We start from the raw sequence: 20,524 nt of genomic DNA, 5'->3' as shown, positions 1-20,524 counted from the left end.
GTCTGAGATAATTTCTTCAAGTCCCAGTTTTTGGTCTATGATGGACTGGTGTGGCTTTGGGGCAATTAACTCACTAACTCCTCCTCCTGGGGGTTATCTTCTGTGGCTCTCCTCCACCCCTGGTGAGTATCCCCCTTTTTGTTTTCTCTGTGGTGCCATAGCATCAAGGAGCCACCATAAAAGCCCTCCCAGAAAACCAGCATTGACTACTGAAATGCCTCTTTTTTTTCTGATGGGTGGCTTTCTCTTGTGGCTCTTTGGGAACCCCTCCCCCCTTTTTCAAGGCTTCAGTTTCCACTTTCCTGGCAACATGACTGAGCATTTTTTTTTTGAGATATATACAAGAGTTGTTACATTCTTGTACAGCCACTAGTACGCGTAGCGTTTCGGGCAAGTCCTTAATCCTATGGTCCTTGGAATACGATCCCCTGCCGCGAAGAATTGTTTTTTCATCTAAGTACACATTTTACTGTTGCGTTAAACAGAGGCTACAGTTAAGGAATTTCGCCCAGTAAATCCTCCCCAGCCAGGATACGAACCCATGACATATTTAAAGTTAGTGGTTCAAGGATGAAAATGCACAGCCCCCTGGTGGTGCACAGGTGTAACTAAAATAAGAATTGCTTCACAACTGAATGGAATCATGAATTGCAGTACTTCGCAGTCTCATTTTCTATTGTCTGTTTACTATTGTCCGTTTTGACTTGGCCCTTCCCATCCCCCCTTTCTGGTGGCTTTTTCTTGAATAGGGTGATTTACAACCCCCCTGTTCTTTGCACCTCTTAGAGGGGTCAAATTTAGGCCTGTGGAACCCAGTAGGGTTATGTCTCACAAGGGCCTTGTGTGGATTGAACTGGTTGAGGCTTGACAGGTAGCAAGCACAAAGGAGCCACCAAAGGCATTTCTGTACATTCTATGCTTTTTCTTTAAATACAGTACTGTAAATTTGTGATCCTTAACCCTTAGAAATTGTAGAGCTTGTGATCCTTAACCCCCCAAAATTGTAGAGCTATTTCTGGGGGAAAGCCCCGGTGGCTCCCTGAAGCAATCTCACCAAGATAGACTCCTAACTACTAGGTCACATCTGCCATGGAGTTCTGTATGACCTACCAAGGACCTGAACCATAACCTTGCCCCCTTCTCCTCACAGAGGTGCAGGGGGCAAGTGACATTCTGCCACCCTACCAGGAAAGCATGAAGAAAGTCAGTGAACAGTTACAGGATGAGAGCTACACTAATGGTGTCCTGTCTCTCCATTACTCTTTATGAAGATAAGACACCATGAGCATAGCTGTTGTGTGGTTAACCAGATTACCAACCAGGAAGCTTGGTCAGAGACCGTTATGTGTAGACATTGGTCCTCGGAATCAACACAAGCTTAATGGCCCAAGGCGCCACACAGTTTATGATTACGGCTGCAGTCCGCAGTTTTTGCATACCTAGTGTTGACCCATTAAGCATTTTGCATACTATTTCAGTTGTTTATCAAAGAGAATATTACTGTACTGTAATAAGAATAGCCGATAAAGAGAGGAAGAGCATTGGTAAAACATCAATACTAAGGAAGGGGCCTGACAGCTGAATGGACAGGGATTTGGATTCGTAGTCCTGAGGTTCCGGGTTTGATCCCCAGTGCAGGCAGAAACAAATGGGTAGAGTTTCTTTCACCCTGATGCCCCTGTTACCTAGCAGTAAATAGGTACCTGGGAGTTAGACAGCTGCTACGGGCTGCTTCCTGGGGGATGTGTAACAAAAAAGGAGGCCTGGCCGAGGACCGGGCCGCGAGGACACCAAGCCCCGAAATCATCTCAAGATAACCTCAAGATAACCTCAAGATACTAAGGAAGAGGAAGTCCATTACTCTAGAAAGTTAACTTTAGATAATCATCTGCTCCAAGAAGGAAGAAACAACATATGTTCAGAGGCAGGGGTGTGAAATGGTGATGGTGAAGCTTCTCAATAGTCAGATTCTGTTAGTAGATAACCATTATGTGGCAGGTTTACCTTTACATTTTGCTCCATAAACTTCACCCATAGAGCATGGGAAAAAGAAAGGTAAGAATAGTATCTCAAGTTTGCTCAGAATGAGTTCTGGAGGTACAATTGTATTATCAAAGCCATGACTCAAATTTTAGCAATTTACAGTATCCAGTGACACTGGAGATGACATACTAATCTCTGCCACCCCCATGTATCCAAACCATCTACTTCCTCTTCCTTTAGCAATTAAATCTCTTCACTATTTATAAAGCATAGTCAGGGCAACTCCATTACTCAGGGTAAAGAAAATAAAAGTTTTTGGCACACAGTAAACATACCTCGATTTGGACCTCGGTAACATGAATCTTGAATTATTTAACCAAGGTCATGTTGAGAGTTTTAGTATCACTTGATTTGGACAGAAATATGATTCATTTTCCTTAAAATTATTTATTTCTAATCTGTTTGCAAACCTGCCTGTTGAATTCCTTATTCTTCACTATAGATCCCCAACCCATCCTCCTGTTTAGATAGCATACTACCTATTGTGATGATCGCCAATAGTCACAAACTCGTACGTACATTACTTAGATAGTAGTATATTGACTTGTAGTGAATTCTTTAAAAAAAAAATGAAGCTAAAAAACAAACTTAAATATTCCTAGGCCTAGTATAGTGCACACATGTACTATATTAGACCTTAGATAGTGTATTAGGCCTAGGAAGGTTAGGTTAGGTTAGATTAGTTAACTTGTCAAAGCAACATAAGTCAAAAATAGTTTTCTGGTTTGTCCAACTCAATAGTTCAGATTTCTATTTTCTAATTTCGTTGTACCTCGGTATACTGAATATACTATGGTCCTCATCGTTACTATAAGTACAGTACTACAGTACCAAACAGGAGGATGGGCGGTGATCCCATACCCACTGTGCAGTGCTGTGTAAACCATTTTTAAACAGCCTCTCATTTTTAAACAACATTCTTAAGTTTTTTCAGCAGCTTTGTTTCCATAGTTTGAATATGTCCACTTGTTCTTGAAATTGCAGTTTTCAAAACTTCTTCATAAATTTTGCCGAGTCCTATTACTTTCTTGCATGTAATGATCATATCGCCTGTTTTTCTTTTATCTTTGGTATATTTAACACCTCTAACCTCTCCTTGCAGCTTTTGTTTTTTTTTATTTCCAGAAGCAATTTAATTACATACGTTGGAACTTTTCCAATTTATGGATGTGCTTCCCGAGATATGGATACCATACAACCACTGCAAATCTTAATTTTGGGCTCATAAGTCGTAAATAATTTCTTTAATATTTCACTACCCATGTACACTGTATTTAAAAGTGATTTTAAAGTTGGAAGACATAGCAAACGATTCTCACACAATGATCTTTATTTGGCACTCTGATGACAGTTTTCTATCCTGAACCATCTTTAGGTCTCTTTATCAGAAAGAAGCTTTTTTCACATAAATTGTATGCTGTGTGTGGCCTATTATCTCCTATTCTACATTCCATAACATAGCATTTATTCACATTAAATTATATTTTGTCAAGTGTTGCTCCACTTTTGCATCCTAATGACGCATTATGCGGCATAAAACCAAAATAAGCAGAGTGGGTGATGACACAAATGGCATCATGCATTAAATTTTGCAGTCTTAAAGTATAAACATTGTGAATGAAAGAGTTTAACATTGGGTTATGTGCTCACCAAGAATGCTCGGCCTGCCTTCCGGTGCGATTTGGGTGACATGCCGTGCATGCAATAGTGTTTTAATTTGTCCAGATCTTCTTGTAGGGAATGACAATTGTGTTAAGTTTCTTATCTTTCCTAATAGCTTGGCAACATCCACAAACATGTTCATATAATTCTATATTCCTTCTGGTAGATTATTTACAATATATAGAAAATGAACATTACTGGTGCTAGAACTAAACCCTATAAGTAATGGTAATGTCTTCTCACTGACATAATAACAAAGGATAAAACCCACACTTGTGTATTTGTAAAATTTACATAATGAATTTACACCAAGTCTTTCGCACTCTCCTGAGTGCTTTGTCAAGGTCTGAGTGTATGATAAGGACAAGACTTACATCTCAACATCTAATGAGGCTGCTATCCTGAGTCCAAACCTCTTATCTTTCTTGACCATGTCACCTCTATTCCAGACTGCTGATGTACCTGTGGTAATGTCTTTTGTGGAATTATGGTCTTGTGTCCAGGAATTGTCATTAATTAATAGAGGTGTTCATCTGGATGCTATCCCTATTAACTCTCTCCATACCCCAAGGAACGCAGCTAATGGGACTGCTTTCCTTCGTCCATTTAGTGAGACCTAATTTTAATTCACTCAGAATCATTTTCCCTAGTAAAGCTATCCTCCGAAGTAAAGCTTTAGTTGCCAGCAAAAGTATTCAGAGTATTTATACTATTTATACCCTGGAAAACCCCCTGCAGGTTTGGTGGTTCTTGTGATACTCTACTGTCCCCACTCCCACTTTGGGTGAGTTTCAGGGTTGTGCTTCTTTTGTGCCACATAGCGATGTTCAGTCCATCTGCCTCCGCTGCTGCCTGTTGAGTCTGTGACACCATCAGTACCAAGTCATGTGGGACGTGTTTCCATCACTTTACTCTCATTCTGCCCCTTCTGGTGAAGCTTCACGCAGCAACCTCTTGCATGTTGATTTACTAGGTTGCAGCAGTCTAGGTTGTGTGCCCAGTTGGAAGCACCGGGCTGCCCTGTTGGTGTTAGTCTTTTGGTTTTGGGGTTTTTCCTTCCTCTTTGGGCATTGTTTGCCCCCATTTCCCTGGCTCCATCATTGATTAGAGGTGGGGTTTTTAGTTTGGGATATGGCTCGAGCAGCTTCAGGGGGTTGCCCCTTCCGATTCAGGGGCTGAGGCAGTCGAGCTCTCTGGTCCCGCCGAGGCTTCTGGGTACTTCTTCATACAGCCAGCCCTCCTTCCTTTGAAGCCTCTCCCTTGGACTCCACTTCTCTATCCTGGGTGGTGGGCATGGACATTGGCTTTACCCCGGGGCCCTCTGGCAGTGGTTCCTGGGGCTTGGAGGGAGTCGATTTTTTTCTCTCTCCATGGTCACTCGTGCCTTCCACAGTGGGTCTTTGGATGCACGGAGAGGGATTGTTACCCTCTCCCTGAATGTTCCTAGTTGGGTATAGCTTCACTCTGGCTTCGATCCAGTGGGCCTGTCACCCACTGAGGTCAGTGCCCAGCAGGTGCTTGCCTCTCGGGTCCCTTTGTGACAACTCATGTGTCTGTTTTGTGCCTTCTGCATGTTCCGATCCCACTTCATTGTTGTTCGGATTACGTTGTCCCTAGCTGACAGATGTTCTTTTGCTGCTTTGTGCCTTTTTTGTCGGGCCCTCACTTTTTGTGGGAGTTTTCATCTGCGCTCATGTCATTTCATGGCATTAGCATAAGTACTGTTTTTGATCTTCTTAAGGCTAAACCTATCATATTTTTTACTATTTCTCTAGAAGTGAAAGTTGTAAGGCAATACAAAATAGAAAGGTAGTAAGTAAAGCAAAAGATTGGGTGTTGATAATGCAGTGTGGAAGTGCTACAGAGGCATGAGGTGACGAAGAAGCCAGTGGCAGGCTGGCTGCTCGTGGAAAAGGCACGTGAATTTCACCAAGCAATGAAACTTACTCAGAAGTGTGTATACAGTGATGGATGGGTCAGAATCTTTCAAATCCACCATGGCATAAGGTGCTTTAAAGTATATGGTGAAAGACAATCTGCTGACAGTATTGATGCTGACGTGTATTCAAGTAAATTTGCAGAGATGGTGCGGAAACTAAATTTATCTCGAGCAAATTTATAATGCTGACGAGACAGGTTTGTACCGGTGTACGTTATCCACAGACACGATGGCTCATAGTGGTGAAGACGATCCTTTAGGTGGTTATAAGCAGAACAAACAGAGAATTTCTTTGTTGTCCTGTGCAAATGCAGCTGGCACGCACAAATTGAAATTACTGTACTGTACTTGTCATTGGAATTAGCAAAAACCCCAGGGCTTTAAAGTCAGCTAGGTGTCTCCCTGTGATTTTTAAGAACCAGTCAAGTGCGTGGATATTAAGTAATATTTGCCGAGGAGATTCATAAGATTCATTAGTGGCTCATTCTGGCATTTATTGACACGAGTAACAATGAATTTGAAACTAAAGACATGATGAGCCAGTACAATTTGTATATGAAGTTTTTAAAAAGATCAAAGGTAATGAAACAAATGTCAATTAAAGTCTTTTGTAAAGGCTTCCAAGAAATCTCTCATTGCATCACCTTCACCTGACTCGTCACATGTTGACCCAAATGCATCAACATCTGAAGTTACCTTATCATTAATCTCCACTTCAGTCAACCCAACACCATCAACATCCATCACCACCTCTTCCATGTAAATCACTGTTTCATCAACATTCAACATTAACATAACAAGTGGATCAGAACTTCTCTTATTGCCGAGTACAAAAAAAATTGTCGCATTAATGCTGTGAACCTATCGATTTTTCCCGTAGATTTTATCTGACATCTCTCGCTTATTTTGTTTACTTACATTTCTTGTTTATTTTTTCCTGCATTTCTAGTATATGAACTTACACAATAACCGATGGGTCTCTTCCCCATGAGGATCGCAAACCAAGTGGTCCACTGTACTTTTCCATTCCCGGGATTGCCCTTCTGGGCCTCCTTCGTGGTTTTCTGTACTGTTCAGGCACTATTCCCGGATCTCTTTGCATCAGTGTTGTTTCAGTCCTTCCCTTCTGCTTGGTTGCATAACTGGAACATACCTGGAGAGGGTCTCAGGAGTTTTTCTACTCCTCGAGCCCAGCCTGAGGTCAGGGTCGACTTATGATAACTTGGTCCAACAGGCCGTTGCTTAGAGCAGCCCACAGACCCATATATCCACTACAGCCTGATTGGTCCAGCACTTCTTGCAAGAACTTGTCCGTGCCTCTTGAATACATCCACCTTTGCAAGGCGGCTCCATCCCCATTGTGAGGTTCTTGTACGGGTGCTTTAGCTGGGCTTGTCAGTGGAAGATGGGGACCATTCATGTGCCGTCCCTTCTCCCCCCCGCGGGTTCGATTCCCGCACGAGGCAGAAACAAATGGGCAAAAGTTTTTCACCCTGAACGCCCCTGTTACCTAGCAGTAAATAGGTACCTGGGAGTTAGTCAGCTGTCACGAGCTGCTTCCTGGGGGTGGAGGCCTGGTCGAGGACCGGGCCGTGGGGACACTAAAGCCCCGAAATCATCTCAAGATAACCTCAAGATAACCCCCCCCCCCTCCCCAGGCCAGCTTTGGCTCCTCTTCCTGGCCAGGTTGGGGTCTACCTCTGGGGTGTTCCTGGCACCCTGGTGGACAGCTCTGCCTTGGTTCAGGTGCTTTTCTTGGTTCCAAACCCAGGCATTTCTCACAGCTCTGCCTCTTCGTGGGTCGGGCCAGTATTGGTCTTCGATGACCCATCCTCCTTGGCTTTCGCGTTTGGATTTTTTGCTGCATTTCTCTTGCCATTTCCTGGCAAGGTTGTGGCTTCTTGGAAGGTGTCCCACTTGTGGTTCTTTGCAACGACTGTGTGGGGTCCGTGGTGCTCTTTCACCTCTTCTTTTTTCCCCTTTGCTTCTTCTTGTTCTATGTCTGAGCATGGCACGCTCTCCATTCTGTATTGTCTGTTCTTGGTCAGTGTCTTCTACAGAGTCCTGTCGCCTCATGTTGCACGGCGTTAGCAGAGCAGCTGCTGCTGCTTGTGTTCAAGGTCAATACTGCTTCAGCTCTGCTTTGTGAACCGTCTCATACACCCCTGCCCTGGTCTTGCACTGCCCCAGCCTGTCTGCCTCTTGGCCATGTTCTTTCCTCCTTCAACTGGGGTTCCGGTATGTCCATCGGTTTGGGTTTATTTTTTCCCATCACTGGGGCTTTTGTTTCTTTGATCCTGGCGGGTGGTTTGTTTCCTTGCTGCCGACTCTTGCTTTTCTGGCAAATTTTGAGTTGGTTGACTTCCAAAAGGGTCCCCCTATTCTTGGCTGCTGGGTTGGTTGGGGTGAAGGTGCATCGTGTGTTGTATTCAGTGGCTGTTTTGAAGCTTCCATTGTGCTACCACTGCTGCCTCAGTAGGCTCTTGTGGGTTGCTCTGTTGCCTTGGCCCCTATTCCAAGGTTTGTTCTCTGGTTGTCCACATGGTTGTCCAGTGTTGCTTGCCTTCAGTCTCCCTCATGCCCTTGACCTTCGGGCCTTAGCCATTCCTTATCTAGCTTGAGCCCTTTTTCTGAGCTGGTCCTTGGGCGTTGGGGTTTTTGGGTTCACATGGGGTTCTGGTGGCCCAGTCTCTTGTTTGTGTGCCCGGGTGCCTTCCCGTGGCCTTCAGTCGTGTGTCTGGCAGGATCTGCTGGGTCGTCATATTTAGATGGCCTGCAGTCTGTTTTCATTCCCATTTATTTATGGGTATAATTTTTTCAACTGTCCTTGCTAATAGATCCTAGGCTGCTCTTTGAGTGCGGGTGTTTTGGGGGGTCCCGGGCATCCTTGTGTGGTTTTAGGAGGTGTTTGCAATTGTGTGTCTTTGTTTTTTACTTGTTTCCTGTGGTGCTCCCTCCTCCCTGGTTGTTGCCCATTTGTTTCTTCTTTGTGGGTAGATAGCTTCAGGGAGCCACAGCCGGCTTCCCCCAGAAAACCAGGACACCAATTTCAGGGCGAGCCCCAGTGGGTCCTTGACACCATCCAGGACACCGGGGGTGTTATCATCTTTATAGAACCGAGGATGAAGCAGCTGGCTGCCTTCCTTCTCCCCCACATGTAGGGAAAGGGGGAGCAAATGAGCCAGCACGAGTTCCATGAATTTTCTGTCTTTTGTTTACATTATTGGGGAAGTTCTTTTGGAAGTTTTGAGGCTGCAGTCTAACTCATCACCAGCAGTGATCTGTTTTGTTTTGCTGACTTTCTGGGTGCCTATCTAGGTGGTGGCAGAAACGAATAAATTCAGAAATTTTATCATAAGTGGCACTGCTCTCTGCACCTCTCTAGATGGGGGGGGGGCCAGGTTCTGGCTCAGGATTCCCAGCAGACCTAAAAGCTCCACGATTGATGGCACCTATATCAGCATAGTAGCTTCAGGAAGCCAACGGGGCTCACCCAAAAATTGGCATTTCATTACATTTACAGTAATGCTGTTTTTTTAGGTCGATAAATGCAGTCAGACCAACCATCTCTTTCCTGTAAATTCTCTGTGACTCTCTCAGGAAACTAAGTAGACTTGTTATAATCTGTACAACTACGGATTGCCCACTCACGCTCACTAGTAGTATTGTATTTCATGCATTTCTTGTTTATTTCCTTATCAGACAGTACTTGTGCCAACCTTAAATTACCTTGCCAAAGCAGCATGGCAATTTTTTTTAAATTCATTGACAAAGCTTATCCTTAACTGATAGAATAACTTGCTTCCTCATAATACCTCTATGTTCATTGCTGCTGTTCTTGAGGAAAAAAAAACATTATCAAAGTTTGTACAGTATTAAAGGAAAAAAGTTAGACTTTCTTATGGAAAAAGGAATGGAATGCCACTTCATGATACTGCATAATCACAAGGGAAGACACTTACAGGCAGGCAGGTTCATAATGTCAGGTCAGATCCATTCTGATGAAAAAATAAACAAATTCTTATTTTAGCTGGAAAATACACCACAAAGCCTGTATGTACAGTTTAAACACTTGATAATTGTTTTTGTTAATATTTGATACAATTTTTATACATTATTACTGTACTGTAATACAATGTTAAAATGCAATTGCATGTTATAAACAAAGTCCATGGTAATTACCTAAGCGTAATTACCTAAGTTGTAGTTACAGGAGGAGAGCTATGCTCATGGTGTCCCGTCTTCCCAGCACTCTGTCATATAACGCTTTGAAATTACTGATGGTTTTGGCCTCCACCACCTTCTCACCTAACTTGTTCCAATCATCTACCACTCTGTTTGCAAAAGTGAATTTTCTTATATTTCTTCGGCATCTTTGTTTAGTTAGTTTAAATCTGACCTCTTGTTCTAGAAGTTCCAGGCCTCAAGAAATCTTCCCTATCGATTTTATCAATTCCTGTTACTATTTTGTACATAGTGATCATATCGCCTTTTTTCTTCTATCTTCTAGTTTTGGCATATTTAATGCCTCTAACCTCTCCTCGTAGCTCTTGTTCTTCAGTTCTGGGAGCCATTTAGTGGCATGTCCTTGCACCTTTTCCAGTTTGATGATGTGCTTCTTTAGATATGGGCACCATACAACTGCTGCATATTCCAGCTTTGGTCTAACAAAAGTGACCAATTTCTTTAGTATTTTACCATCCATGTATTTATTCTGACTTTAGAAACAATAATTCTGAAGTTAAAGAGTGTAGCATAGGCCCCTCGCACAATGTTCTTAATGTGGCCTTCAGGTGATAGTTTTCTATCTAGAACCACCCCTAGATTTCTTTCTTTATCAGAAGTCTTTAAAGATTTTTCACATAATTTATAGGTTGTGTGGGGTCTATGTTTGCTTATTCCACATTCCATAACATGGCATTTATTTACATTAAATTCCATTTGCCAAGTGGTGCTCCATTTACTTATTCTGTCCAAGTTTTCTTGAAGGGCATGACAATCATCTGAGTTACTTATCTTCCCTATTATCTTAGCATCATCAGCAAACTTGCTCATATAATTCTGTATTCCATCTGGTAGATCGTTTATGTAGACAATGAACATTACCAGTGCAAGAACTGAACCCTGTGGTTCTCCATTTGTGACATTTCTCCAGTCCGATACACTTCCTTTTATTACTGCCCTCATTTTTCTGTCAGAAAACATTTCATCCATGTTAGAAGCTTATGTATCATGCCTCCAATGTGGTCCAATTTCCGGAACAACCACTTATGTGGAACTCTGTCGAAAGCCTTTTTTTTTTTAGGTCCAGATAGATGCAGTCAACCTAACCATCTCTCTCCTGTAAAATCTCTGTGGCTCGATCATAGAAACTGGGTAAATTCATCACACAGGAGCTTCCAGATCGAAAACCATACCAACAGTCTGATATTATATAGTTTTTCTCCAGGTGTTCTACCCATTTTGTTTTCATTAATTTTCCAATATTTTGACTATTACACTTGTCAACGATACAGGTCTATAATTGATGGGGTCTTTCCTGCCACCACTTTTGTAGATTGGAACTATGTTAGCCTTTTTCCACACATCTGCTACGAATCCTGTACACAGGAATGCCTGAAAAATTAGTTGAAGTGGAATGCTAAGTTTGGGTGCATATTCTCTCAGAACTCATGGTGAAACTCCACCTGGGCCAACTGCTTAGTTCTTACCTAGCTCCTTGAACATTTTTTCCACCGTCTCTCTAGACACCTCTATGTGCTCTATGTTGTTCTCTGGAATTCTTATTGTGTCTGGTTCCCTGAAGATTTCATTTCATACAAACATACTTTGGAACTTTTCGTTTAATGTTTTACACATTTCCTTTTCATTTTCCGTGAATCTGCTTCCCATTTTCAACCTCTGAACATTATCCTTTACCTGCAATTTGTCTATGAATTTACAGAATAGGCCTGGTTCTGTTTTACATTTGCCCGCTATCCCTTTTCAAAATTTCTTTCTGCCTCTCCTCACTGCCGTGTAGTTGTTTCTCGCATCTTTGTATCACTGGAATGTTCGGGGGTTTGGCCTCTTCCTATATTGATTCCATTTTTGAGTCTTTTGGTCTCTGGCCCTCTCGCAATGACTGCTGAACCAATCCTGTTTTCTGGTCATGCATCTATGTTTTGGTATGTACATTTGTGTGCCTTCATCGTATATTTTGCAGAATTTGGCATACATCTCATTTACTTTCTTGCCTAGCAACAAGTCTGTCCAGTTACACTCATTAAAAAAATTCTAAGTTCCCCATAGTGTCCTCTCTTGAAATAGAGATTAATAACTGTTTCAATGTCCCCAATTTCTAGATTATATCTCAAAGCATATTTAATGTCCAACAGGACATGATCACTCATCCCAAGGGAGGAAGGTATGGGATGTCAAAGATCTCCTCTTCTTTCCTGGTGAATATTAGATCCAGTACTGACAGAACATCCCCTGCCCTCATTCTTGTGGGCTGCTTCACATGTTGATACACGAATGTCTCTAGAATGAGGTTTACAAATCTGCCTGTCCAAATGTCCTCCATTCTTGCTTCATAGGCCTCCCAGGTTATTGCTTTAAAGTTGAAGTCCCCTAGTACCAACAATCGTGATTTATCTTTATCTGCTTGAACAGTACTATAATCTCTCTCGTGACCATTATGAGGCCCTCTCGTTTGACATCCAGTTCTTCCTTAGTCCATGTGTTGCTTGCTGGTGGGCTGTAGGCATTTACAGTTATCAGTGTATCATCCTAATTCCAGACCTGCAATGCCATTATGTCAACTTCCCAAGGGTTGTCAAGTAGTAACTCTCTCTTACCTTCAGGTGTTCTGTCATCAGCACAGCTACTCCTTCCCCTTTCCTAGTTTTCCTGTCACGTCTCCAAACTGAGTAGACCTTTAGGAATACAACCTCATTTAAAATATTTTCTTCACGTTTCATCTCTGTTAATGCGACAATATCCGGTACCTCAAGCTGAATTATATCTTTCAGCTCCAATATTTTTTTATCTCATTCCATCTATGTTGGTATATCTTATTTTCAGGAACATGTTCTCCTTCCCTTTGTTCTTTACTTCCCTTCCTCTAATGATTTTTTTTTATTTGTTTTTATGTACCATTTCACTAGCTTTCCAGCCCCTAACACTTTGTAGAAAAAAGAATTTGTCTTCTTCATTTCTATCCCCATTTAGGGATTATGGTGTGTCATTCAGTAAACAGACAGCAAAAACTCAGCAATTTAGATTGTCTACAGTACATCATGATACTAATATTTTGCCCCAATTCTGACCAAATTACCTATTTTTCCATTGTCACGTGAATCCCCTGAATACCAGTGGAACTGCCCTTTCCCTTCACTTTCAATGCCTCTACACTGGAAGTCTACACCAGCCCAGATGAGTCATCAGTCCTGCCACCTCTCCACATCCCCCAGGGCCTGGAATGGCCTGGTACGACTCGGAGGCAAGCCGGGCGCCACTACTAACCGGTAGTTTGCCCCCATAAACAGTCATCACCACCGGACTATATAAAGGGCGCTGCCTCCCTGGAGAGCCTCTCTCTCCCTTACTGCTGTAGGATCACCTTCGTGTCTCTCGCCCGTCGTCCGCCTTCAGCCAATGTTGTGTGACTGATGTCATGGTGGTATGGTAGCTGTCTTCAGTACACCAGTGTATATATTTATGATTTGTATTCATTGCTTATAGTTTATTTTTGTATTAATGTCATATTAACTTGTTCACCTTTGCATTACATGATAGCCAAGTATTTTCAGGGGCATTTATGTTCATTAATATTTCAGTAAATTGTTTAATTATTTATTTGATGATTTTCATTTTCCACCTGCGACTTACACACCTGCAAGGTCAATAGCAGCATTTTTTTTTTTTTATTTATGCGTGTGAGAGCCACACTATCTTGGTTCAGTATAGCTGCGATACCACAACCCGTCACACCATATTACCGAGATCCCAATCAGAGAGCAATTGCTATATTACCTTTCCTAGGTGCCTACTATCAGCCTAAATTTCAGAAATTATACATCTGAAATTAATAAACAAAATTCTAAATAAAAAAAAAATACAATTAACTTATCATATGTACCTAAAAGTGATAAATATTTGTAAAACTTTTTCCCAGAAATGGGTCCTGGATTTGGAGCTTAATTCTTTAGCACACCTAGGAAAGTGCTGTACTCAAATACTAGCAAGCTAGCATATCAAAGAGGTGCCTTTGTTCAGGAAGTAATATTTCTATTAAATATTTATATAAATAAAATATCGTGCCACATAGCAAGAATACACTACTTGGTATGCAACCCCAATTTGCCCAACAGGCAGAGTGATTTCCATTTTTAAAACTCTTTTCAAATTGATTTATTTGAAATATTATTATATTAAGAGCATGAATTACTGACAAGTTCAAACAGGATAGGTTAGGTTTCATTAAATTTCTATGTTAGTTTTAACTCAAATTAAACAAAAGAAAAATCATATAATAGAATGGAAAATTTTATTGATTCCATAAGAAGAAATGAGTTAAATATATAATTTCAAGAAAACTTGGCTTGTTAGGCAACTTGGTCTATTAGGTACAACATACATCCATATATCCAACATTGTTTGTAACTCTTCATCTATGTACTGTATGTACTTTTACCTGAATAAAAAATTTTGAATTTGAATACATTGGCAATTAAGAGGAAGATTCAGGCAACGCCAAAGTGTTTTCAGCAGGTCCTATAACTAAAAGAATTTGTCATAAAATCAAAGGTAGGAGTGGAATAGTCAATATCAAATAAAAATTATGTAATGATAGACATGTAGTAATGATTTAATTTCCATATAATTACTGCATCAGTATAAAGTGGTGATGCTTATTAATATTATAAACTTTTATATAAGCATAACTTGTGCAATGAATGTTCTACATTTGTGTAATAAGAATTTTATAAATTCAAAATACAGTACAGTACTGTACTAGAAAATAACGGACTGGTCTGATGCCCTTGAAATTGGTTAAGCAGCTGAATTTGTTTTGCGAGCCACATTAACCGCAAACATTCAGAGCGACCATTAATATTGTAATCCCATATTATTTATATAATTATTGAATAAATAACAACCGTTCAATTTGTTGCCTGCCGAGTACTTTACAATACAGTGTATAAATGCCATTTTGATAATGACATTGTAATATCAATTTGCATTCTAATACAGTAAAGAGAATCTCACACACTCTTGGCAAATCTTTGCAGAAATATATTTCCCCTACAGGATATTATAATACACAGTATCTATCTCATAAGTTCTAATAATTTTAATCATACAATCATCTTTTGCTCACTAGCATATGTTTTTTGCCCTCAAATTTTATTGAAACTGCACCTCCAATGGTATTTCACTGTTAAATCAATATTTCCTTCATAAGCCAAGAAAAATACATATCAACTTTATTAAAATAACATCATAAAATTAATAAAAGCATTCATGAAAGATAGTGATGTTAATAAAAATGCTAGAGCTCATAGAGAATACCTTCACCCAATTTTCATGTTTTAGTGAATATCTAAAGTAAATTAACCACTCGCTTAAGGAAATGAATCGGTGATCAACATGCAGCGAGTGAAATAATCAAAATTGTATTAAATTTTTCTGAATGAAACAACCTACCCTGGATAAGAAATATAACTTTATATCTAAATATGGAGAGGTTGTACAAAGCCTTGATATACCATTAGGCGAGTTGTGGTATGCCATAGGCCTATTCTGGCATAGGTCATCACATGAGAGATTTGGTAACATTCGTGTGTGTGTGTGTGTGTGTGTGTGTGTGTGTCGTCCAGACGAGACTCGGGCTAGGACCTAGAGTGGCCTGCATGGCCAATGCCAGTACTCAGGGTGGCACTTTAAGGATGCCTCGAAAAGGATCCAAAGTGGCCTGTGTCACTACCCTGGGTGGCACTCTCCCCCCGACTGGGATCCAGTGTGACCTGCATGACTGTGCCAGTACCCAAAGCGGGACGCTAACTTTGCCCCAACTGGGACCCAGCGTGACCTGTGCCAGTACCCAAAGTGGCACTCTTAAGGTTGGTACCTGCACGGGCACGGTGGCTCTCAGGGGGCTGGGGCGGCGGCTGCTCCTGCCCTCGCGTTCTCCGCTCCCAGCACCCGACATGCTCACTCACGCCAGTCTCTGTGCTCTATGAAGCACTCTAGTCACTCCGGGTTAATCCTCTCAAGGGCGACTTGGAAGGTGTTATCGCGAGCACCAACAAACGTCGTCTCGATCACTCAAGAAGTAAACACAACACTTTCAGCTGTTCGGGAGCCGTGGTCACGTGACTCTCGTCCTGCCACCTCATTGGACTAAAAGTTTAAGTACGTCAGTTCGAACAACAAGCGGGAACATTACGTGCGATACCTCATATCACACCTGATGTACATTCACAATCGGTTACTAGGTAGAGAATGTGACTTTTCTTTAAAGTTAACATTTCTTATAACAATGTGAAATCTACATGGAAAAGATAAAAGGCAAATAAGGGGGTGGGATCTTCGACAAGCCGCCGGCTTCCTGTCCTCGTCGAGGCCATTATACGGTTTGAGGCCCTCAGGTAAATGTTAATCTGTAAAGGCCAAGATTGAAAAGGAACCTTGTATCTAATAAATTTAACCAGGATTTAGCCTATAAATTTAATAAATATAGGTGTGAGATGTTTTTGTTTTTTTAAGTGTTATCGATAAGATTTCAGACGTATTTTTACAGTAGGTATACTGTATATATAAAAGTTACACACACACTGTGCGGAGAACGCGAGACCGTACAAAGAACTCCACAACATGTCAGAAGACTGGCAAATGCTTAATACTGAAAATGCAAGACTATTACATATATGGGGCATAACAGTGTACATTAAAACTATCAAATTGCGATCCTTCCCATAGTTCATGGTAAGCCATACCTTCTACTTTTCCCCTGGAATAAGACCCGCCAATCGCTTAACCCAATCACAACTGGGTGAACAGAGGCATTCAGATAAAGGACTAGCGCCTAATCAATCCTTCTCGGCCAGGATAGGAACCCGGGACAAATTGCTTGCGAAGTGGTGGGCGAGTACGTGTTACCATTGTACCGGTTGTCGGTTTAGGGGCGACGACAATCTAGGGATCTGATACAACCTGGCGTTCCCTTAAAAGGGCAAAGCTTAATGGGCAAATGAACTTCGCCGGTTGGCGGAAACAAATGTGCCTAGCGGCGAATAAACACATTGATGGTTAAAAAGATTGTAATTTGCTAGGGGTTCAGTTCCTGAAGCGATTACGTGCCCTGTAACCCTTTCCACCACCACCCACGGGACGGGTATATGGGGATGCATAATAAAGAAAGAAATTGAAATTGGGCAGATTGGGGAACCCCAGCTATAGGAGTCCCTATAGAGAGACAAGCACCGGCCTCACCCCACACAAAGAACACCAGGTAGCAAAGCAAAAAACTCTGGCTCCATCTAAAACGCAAAAAGTCATCCAATGCTCCCCGACAGGCAGAAGCCAGCCCCCACTCCGTCTGAGGGCACACCACGAGCCCGCCGACTCCCGGCACCTCTCGGGCAAGCCGGCGCCGGACTCCCCACCGAAGAACCAGCCGTTCAAAATTATCAACTTTCCTGTGACCCTTGGCAACATATGTGCCAAGTATCATCGTAACATCGTAACAATCCGGACTGTTGGAAAGGTATGCCAAACGGCAGTATCAAAACCCTTATGGTAAAATCGCGAAACGGAACGTGATTCGACGGCCCCCAGGCGGAGATGTCCAGACGTCCGCTCGTCAAGGTTAAACCAAGAGTCCTGCGCCACGGAGTTGTTGTTATAGATTCAGCTACTCGGAACAAGTCCAAGTAGCACGGGCTATGGTGAGCCCGTAGTGAACTTACCTGGCACAGGAGCGGTGCTGTGTGTGGGCGCCACGGCGACTGCAGCCCTCCTCATAAACAAAGGCCAAAGTCCATTCCATGCACTCATCAAACCCCCTGTTTATGCAACCCGTCCTCAGACCAAGTACATTCCACCCAGCGGTCGACCCCCACAGACGCATTCATAAATTTTAACATGCTGTTCATTCAAAACTCGAATTTTCTCCACTATAAATTAATATTATAATATATTAGCATATTGTGCATATTTAGGCATAGGTTAGGTGTTTAGGTTCTAGTGGCGATTATTTGTATTTGTAGTACGTGGGTGAAGCAGTCACAGCGTTGTAGTTCGAACAAAATTCGTCAGTGAAGCACTTGTTCCGGAAGTGTTCGAGAGAAATCAGTTGTGAGTTGTGTGTAAACCGTTTTTCATTCATAAACACGGGGTTTGGCGGGTGCATAGAATTTGGATCTTTGTTTGGAGGACGGGCTGTTTACAGAATTGTGGTTCGAACAGAGGAAGTGAGCTACGCATTTGTTCAGGAAGTGTTTGAACGTCATCAATTGTGAGTCGTGTGTAAACCGCTTGTCATTCATAATCAGGGGGTTTGGCAGCTGGATTAACGAGCTTGGATCTTTGTATGCGAGGACGGGCTGACTACCAGCCCGTCCTCCAAACAATGACCGAAAAGTGATTCCATGCACCCGCCAAACCCCCTGTTTATGAATGAAAAACGGTTTCCACACGACTCGCAACTGATTTCTTTCGAACACTTCCGGAACAAGTGCTTCACTGACGAATTTTGTTCGAACCACAACGCTGTAAATGCTTCACCCACGTACTACAAATACAAATAATCGCCACTAGAACCTAAACACCTAACCTATGCCTATATATGCATAATATGTTAATATTTTATATTTGAGAAAATTCCTGTTTTGAATGAACAGCATATAAAAATTTATAAATGCGTCTGTGGGGTCGACCGCTGGATGTAATGGACTAGAGTTGAGGACAAGTTGCTGACTACAAATACAAATAATCGCCAACAGAACTTAAACACCTAGCGTAACCTAACCATTGCCTAAATATGCACACTATGCTTATATATGTCATTGGCAATGTATGTGCTAGCTCTATCTATTAATCCAACATTATGTTTGAAACTCATTTTCAATGTATGTACCTTTACCTGAATAAACTTATCTTATATAACAAAATTAATTTATATTTGAGAAAATTCCTATTTTGAATGAACAGCAAGATGAATGTGTCTGTGGGGTCGACCGCTGGATGGAATAGATTTAGTCTGAGGACGGGTTGCACAAATGGGTGGGAGGGGCCTGCGTGAGCCTTCCTCACCGTAAGCTATATACTGCATTTACTGTTGTATGAAGATATTGTAATAAACCCCTATGCAATATTTTGAATAGATAAAACCATATCTATTGACAGGACGGATCTCATTTAGACTTTTAAATGGCTGAACGAAATGGAGGCTATTAATCCAGATCACTTCTTTAAAAAGTCACATTTACATGAATTTACCTAAGGGCCACTATATCTCTAGTGGCCTCGACGAGGACAGGAAGCCCGCGGCTTGTCGAAGCTCCCCCCATTTGTCTTGATAATTCTGTCGAACTGAATTTTGAAATTTGGCAGCGTTTTGGCCTTTACGGCTTCGGCGGGTAGGCAGTTCCATGGGTTTATAACTCTATGGGCGAATAAGCATCTCCTGTTTTCCCTCCTTCATTGTAGCTTGTTGAGGTTGAAACCGTTGCTCCTTGTTTGCGTTACATCTGACCTTTCGAAGAAGTTGTCTGGATCAACATCCTCCAAATTTTTAAGTATTTTAAAAGTGTAGAGGAGATCAAGCCTGTCGTGTCTGGTTTGCAGTGTTGTTAGGCCTCTAGCCCTCAACCGATTCTGGTGGGAAAGTCGACTCTTCAACCGACCCTGGTGGGAAAGTCGACTCTTCAACCGACCCTGGTGGGAAAGTCGACTTGGTTCAAAACTGATTTTAGTCGCCCGGTGTCGAACTTTCTCCAAAGCTGTTATGTCTTTCTGAAGATGAGGTCTCCATGCTTGGATACGATAATCCAAGTTGTAGGAGGGGAAGGGAACTAACTATCAGGAGAAAGTGCCTAGCCATTATGACTGGCGGTAGTGGACACCATACCTATAATGTGAGAGGTAGTAGACGCCATACCCATTATGTGAGAGGTTGTGGAACGGTATCTACATAGCTTAGCATCACAGTCACAGCCCCGCTCCTGTGCCAGGTAAGTTCATTACGAGTTCACCATAGCCCGTGCTACTTTGAACTTTTGGTTCCCAGTAGCTGAATCTAAAACAACAACAGCAACGTTTCGGGCAAGTCCTTAATCCTAATTTTCCTCGGAATACGACCCCACCAAATCGTTTAACAACAGGTACCTATTCACTGCTGGGTGAATAGAGGCTACTGTTAAGGATTGATGCCCAGTCAATCCTCCCCGGCCAGGATACAAACCCAGACCAAAGCGCTGGCGAAGTACCGGGCGAGTGCTTTACCACTGCGCCACGGGGACTCCCACTGCGGCAAGGTAGGTTACAGCTAGTGTTGTGGTTTGTGGTGTTATCACATTGTGGACTCGTTTATACTGTTTGATTATATAGGAACTGTTTTACATATTGTGCTTACTGTGAATTAGTTTTATTTCTAATGTGCATTGTTGGTCATTCACGCAAATTGGCTACACAATTACTCAAAGTGGGGGTTGTCGAAGTGACAATTATTGTATGTAAATCCTTCCTCAGGTTCCCGTAGAGTTTTGTCACCCACTTATTAGCCTTGAAATGTTCTCTCTACCGCCTGCAACCCCCCCCCCCCCACCTTCCCCACCTCCACACAACCTACAAACCTCCGCGGTTCCCCACCTGCTTCCTCCCACTCCCTAGCTG

The 20,524-nt window shown here is 42.1% G+C and overlaps 2 protein-coding genes across 2 annotated transcripts in view; one reads left to right on the top strand and one right to left on the bottom strand.

The window, feature by feature from the left end:
- LOC123767118 (glucocorticoid-induced transcript 1 protein) overlaps positions 1-15,991 on the bottom strand; it is a 186,349-nt gene extending 170,358 nt beyond the window's left edge. The window contains exon 1 of the mRNA XM_045756628.2: positions 15,759-15,991. Coding sequence (XP_045612584.1) covers positions 15,759-15,839 — 81 coding nt within the window. The 5' untranslated portion in view covers positions 15,840-15,991. The remainder of the gene's footprint in view (positions 1-15,758) is intronic.
- LOC123767121 (titin homolog) overlaps positions 1-20,524 on the top strand; it is a 352,063-nt gene that overhangs the window by 227,483 nt on the left and 104,056 nt on the right. The gene's annotated exons all lie outside the window — the stretch shown is intronic.

This window comes from Procambarus clarkii, chromosome 53, assembly GCF_040958095.1.
Source record: "Procambarus clarkii isolate CNS0578487 chromosome 53, FALCON_Pclarkii_2.0, whole genome shotgun sequence".
Lineage (NCBI taxonomy): Eukaryota > Metazoa > Arthropoda > Malacostraca > Decapoda > Cambaridae > Procambarus > Procambarus clarkii.
Note: the sequence above shows the minus strand (reverse complement) of the source record. Positions and strands in the feature narration are given on the sequence as shown.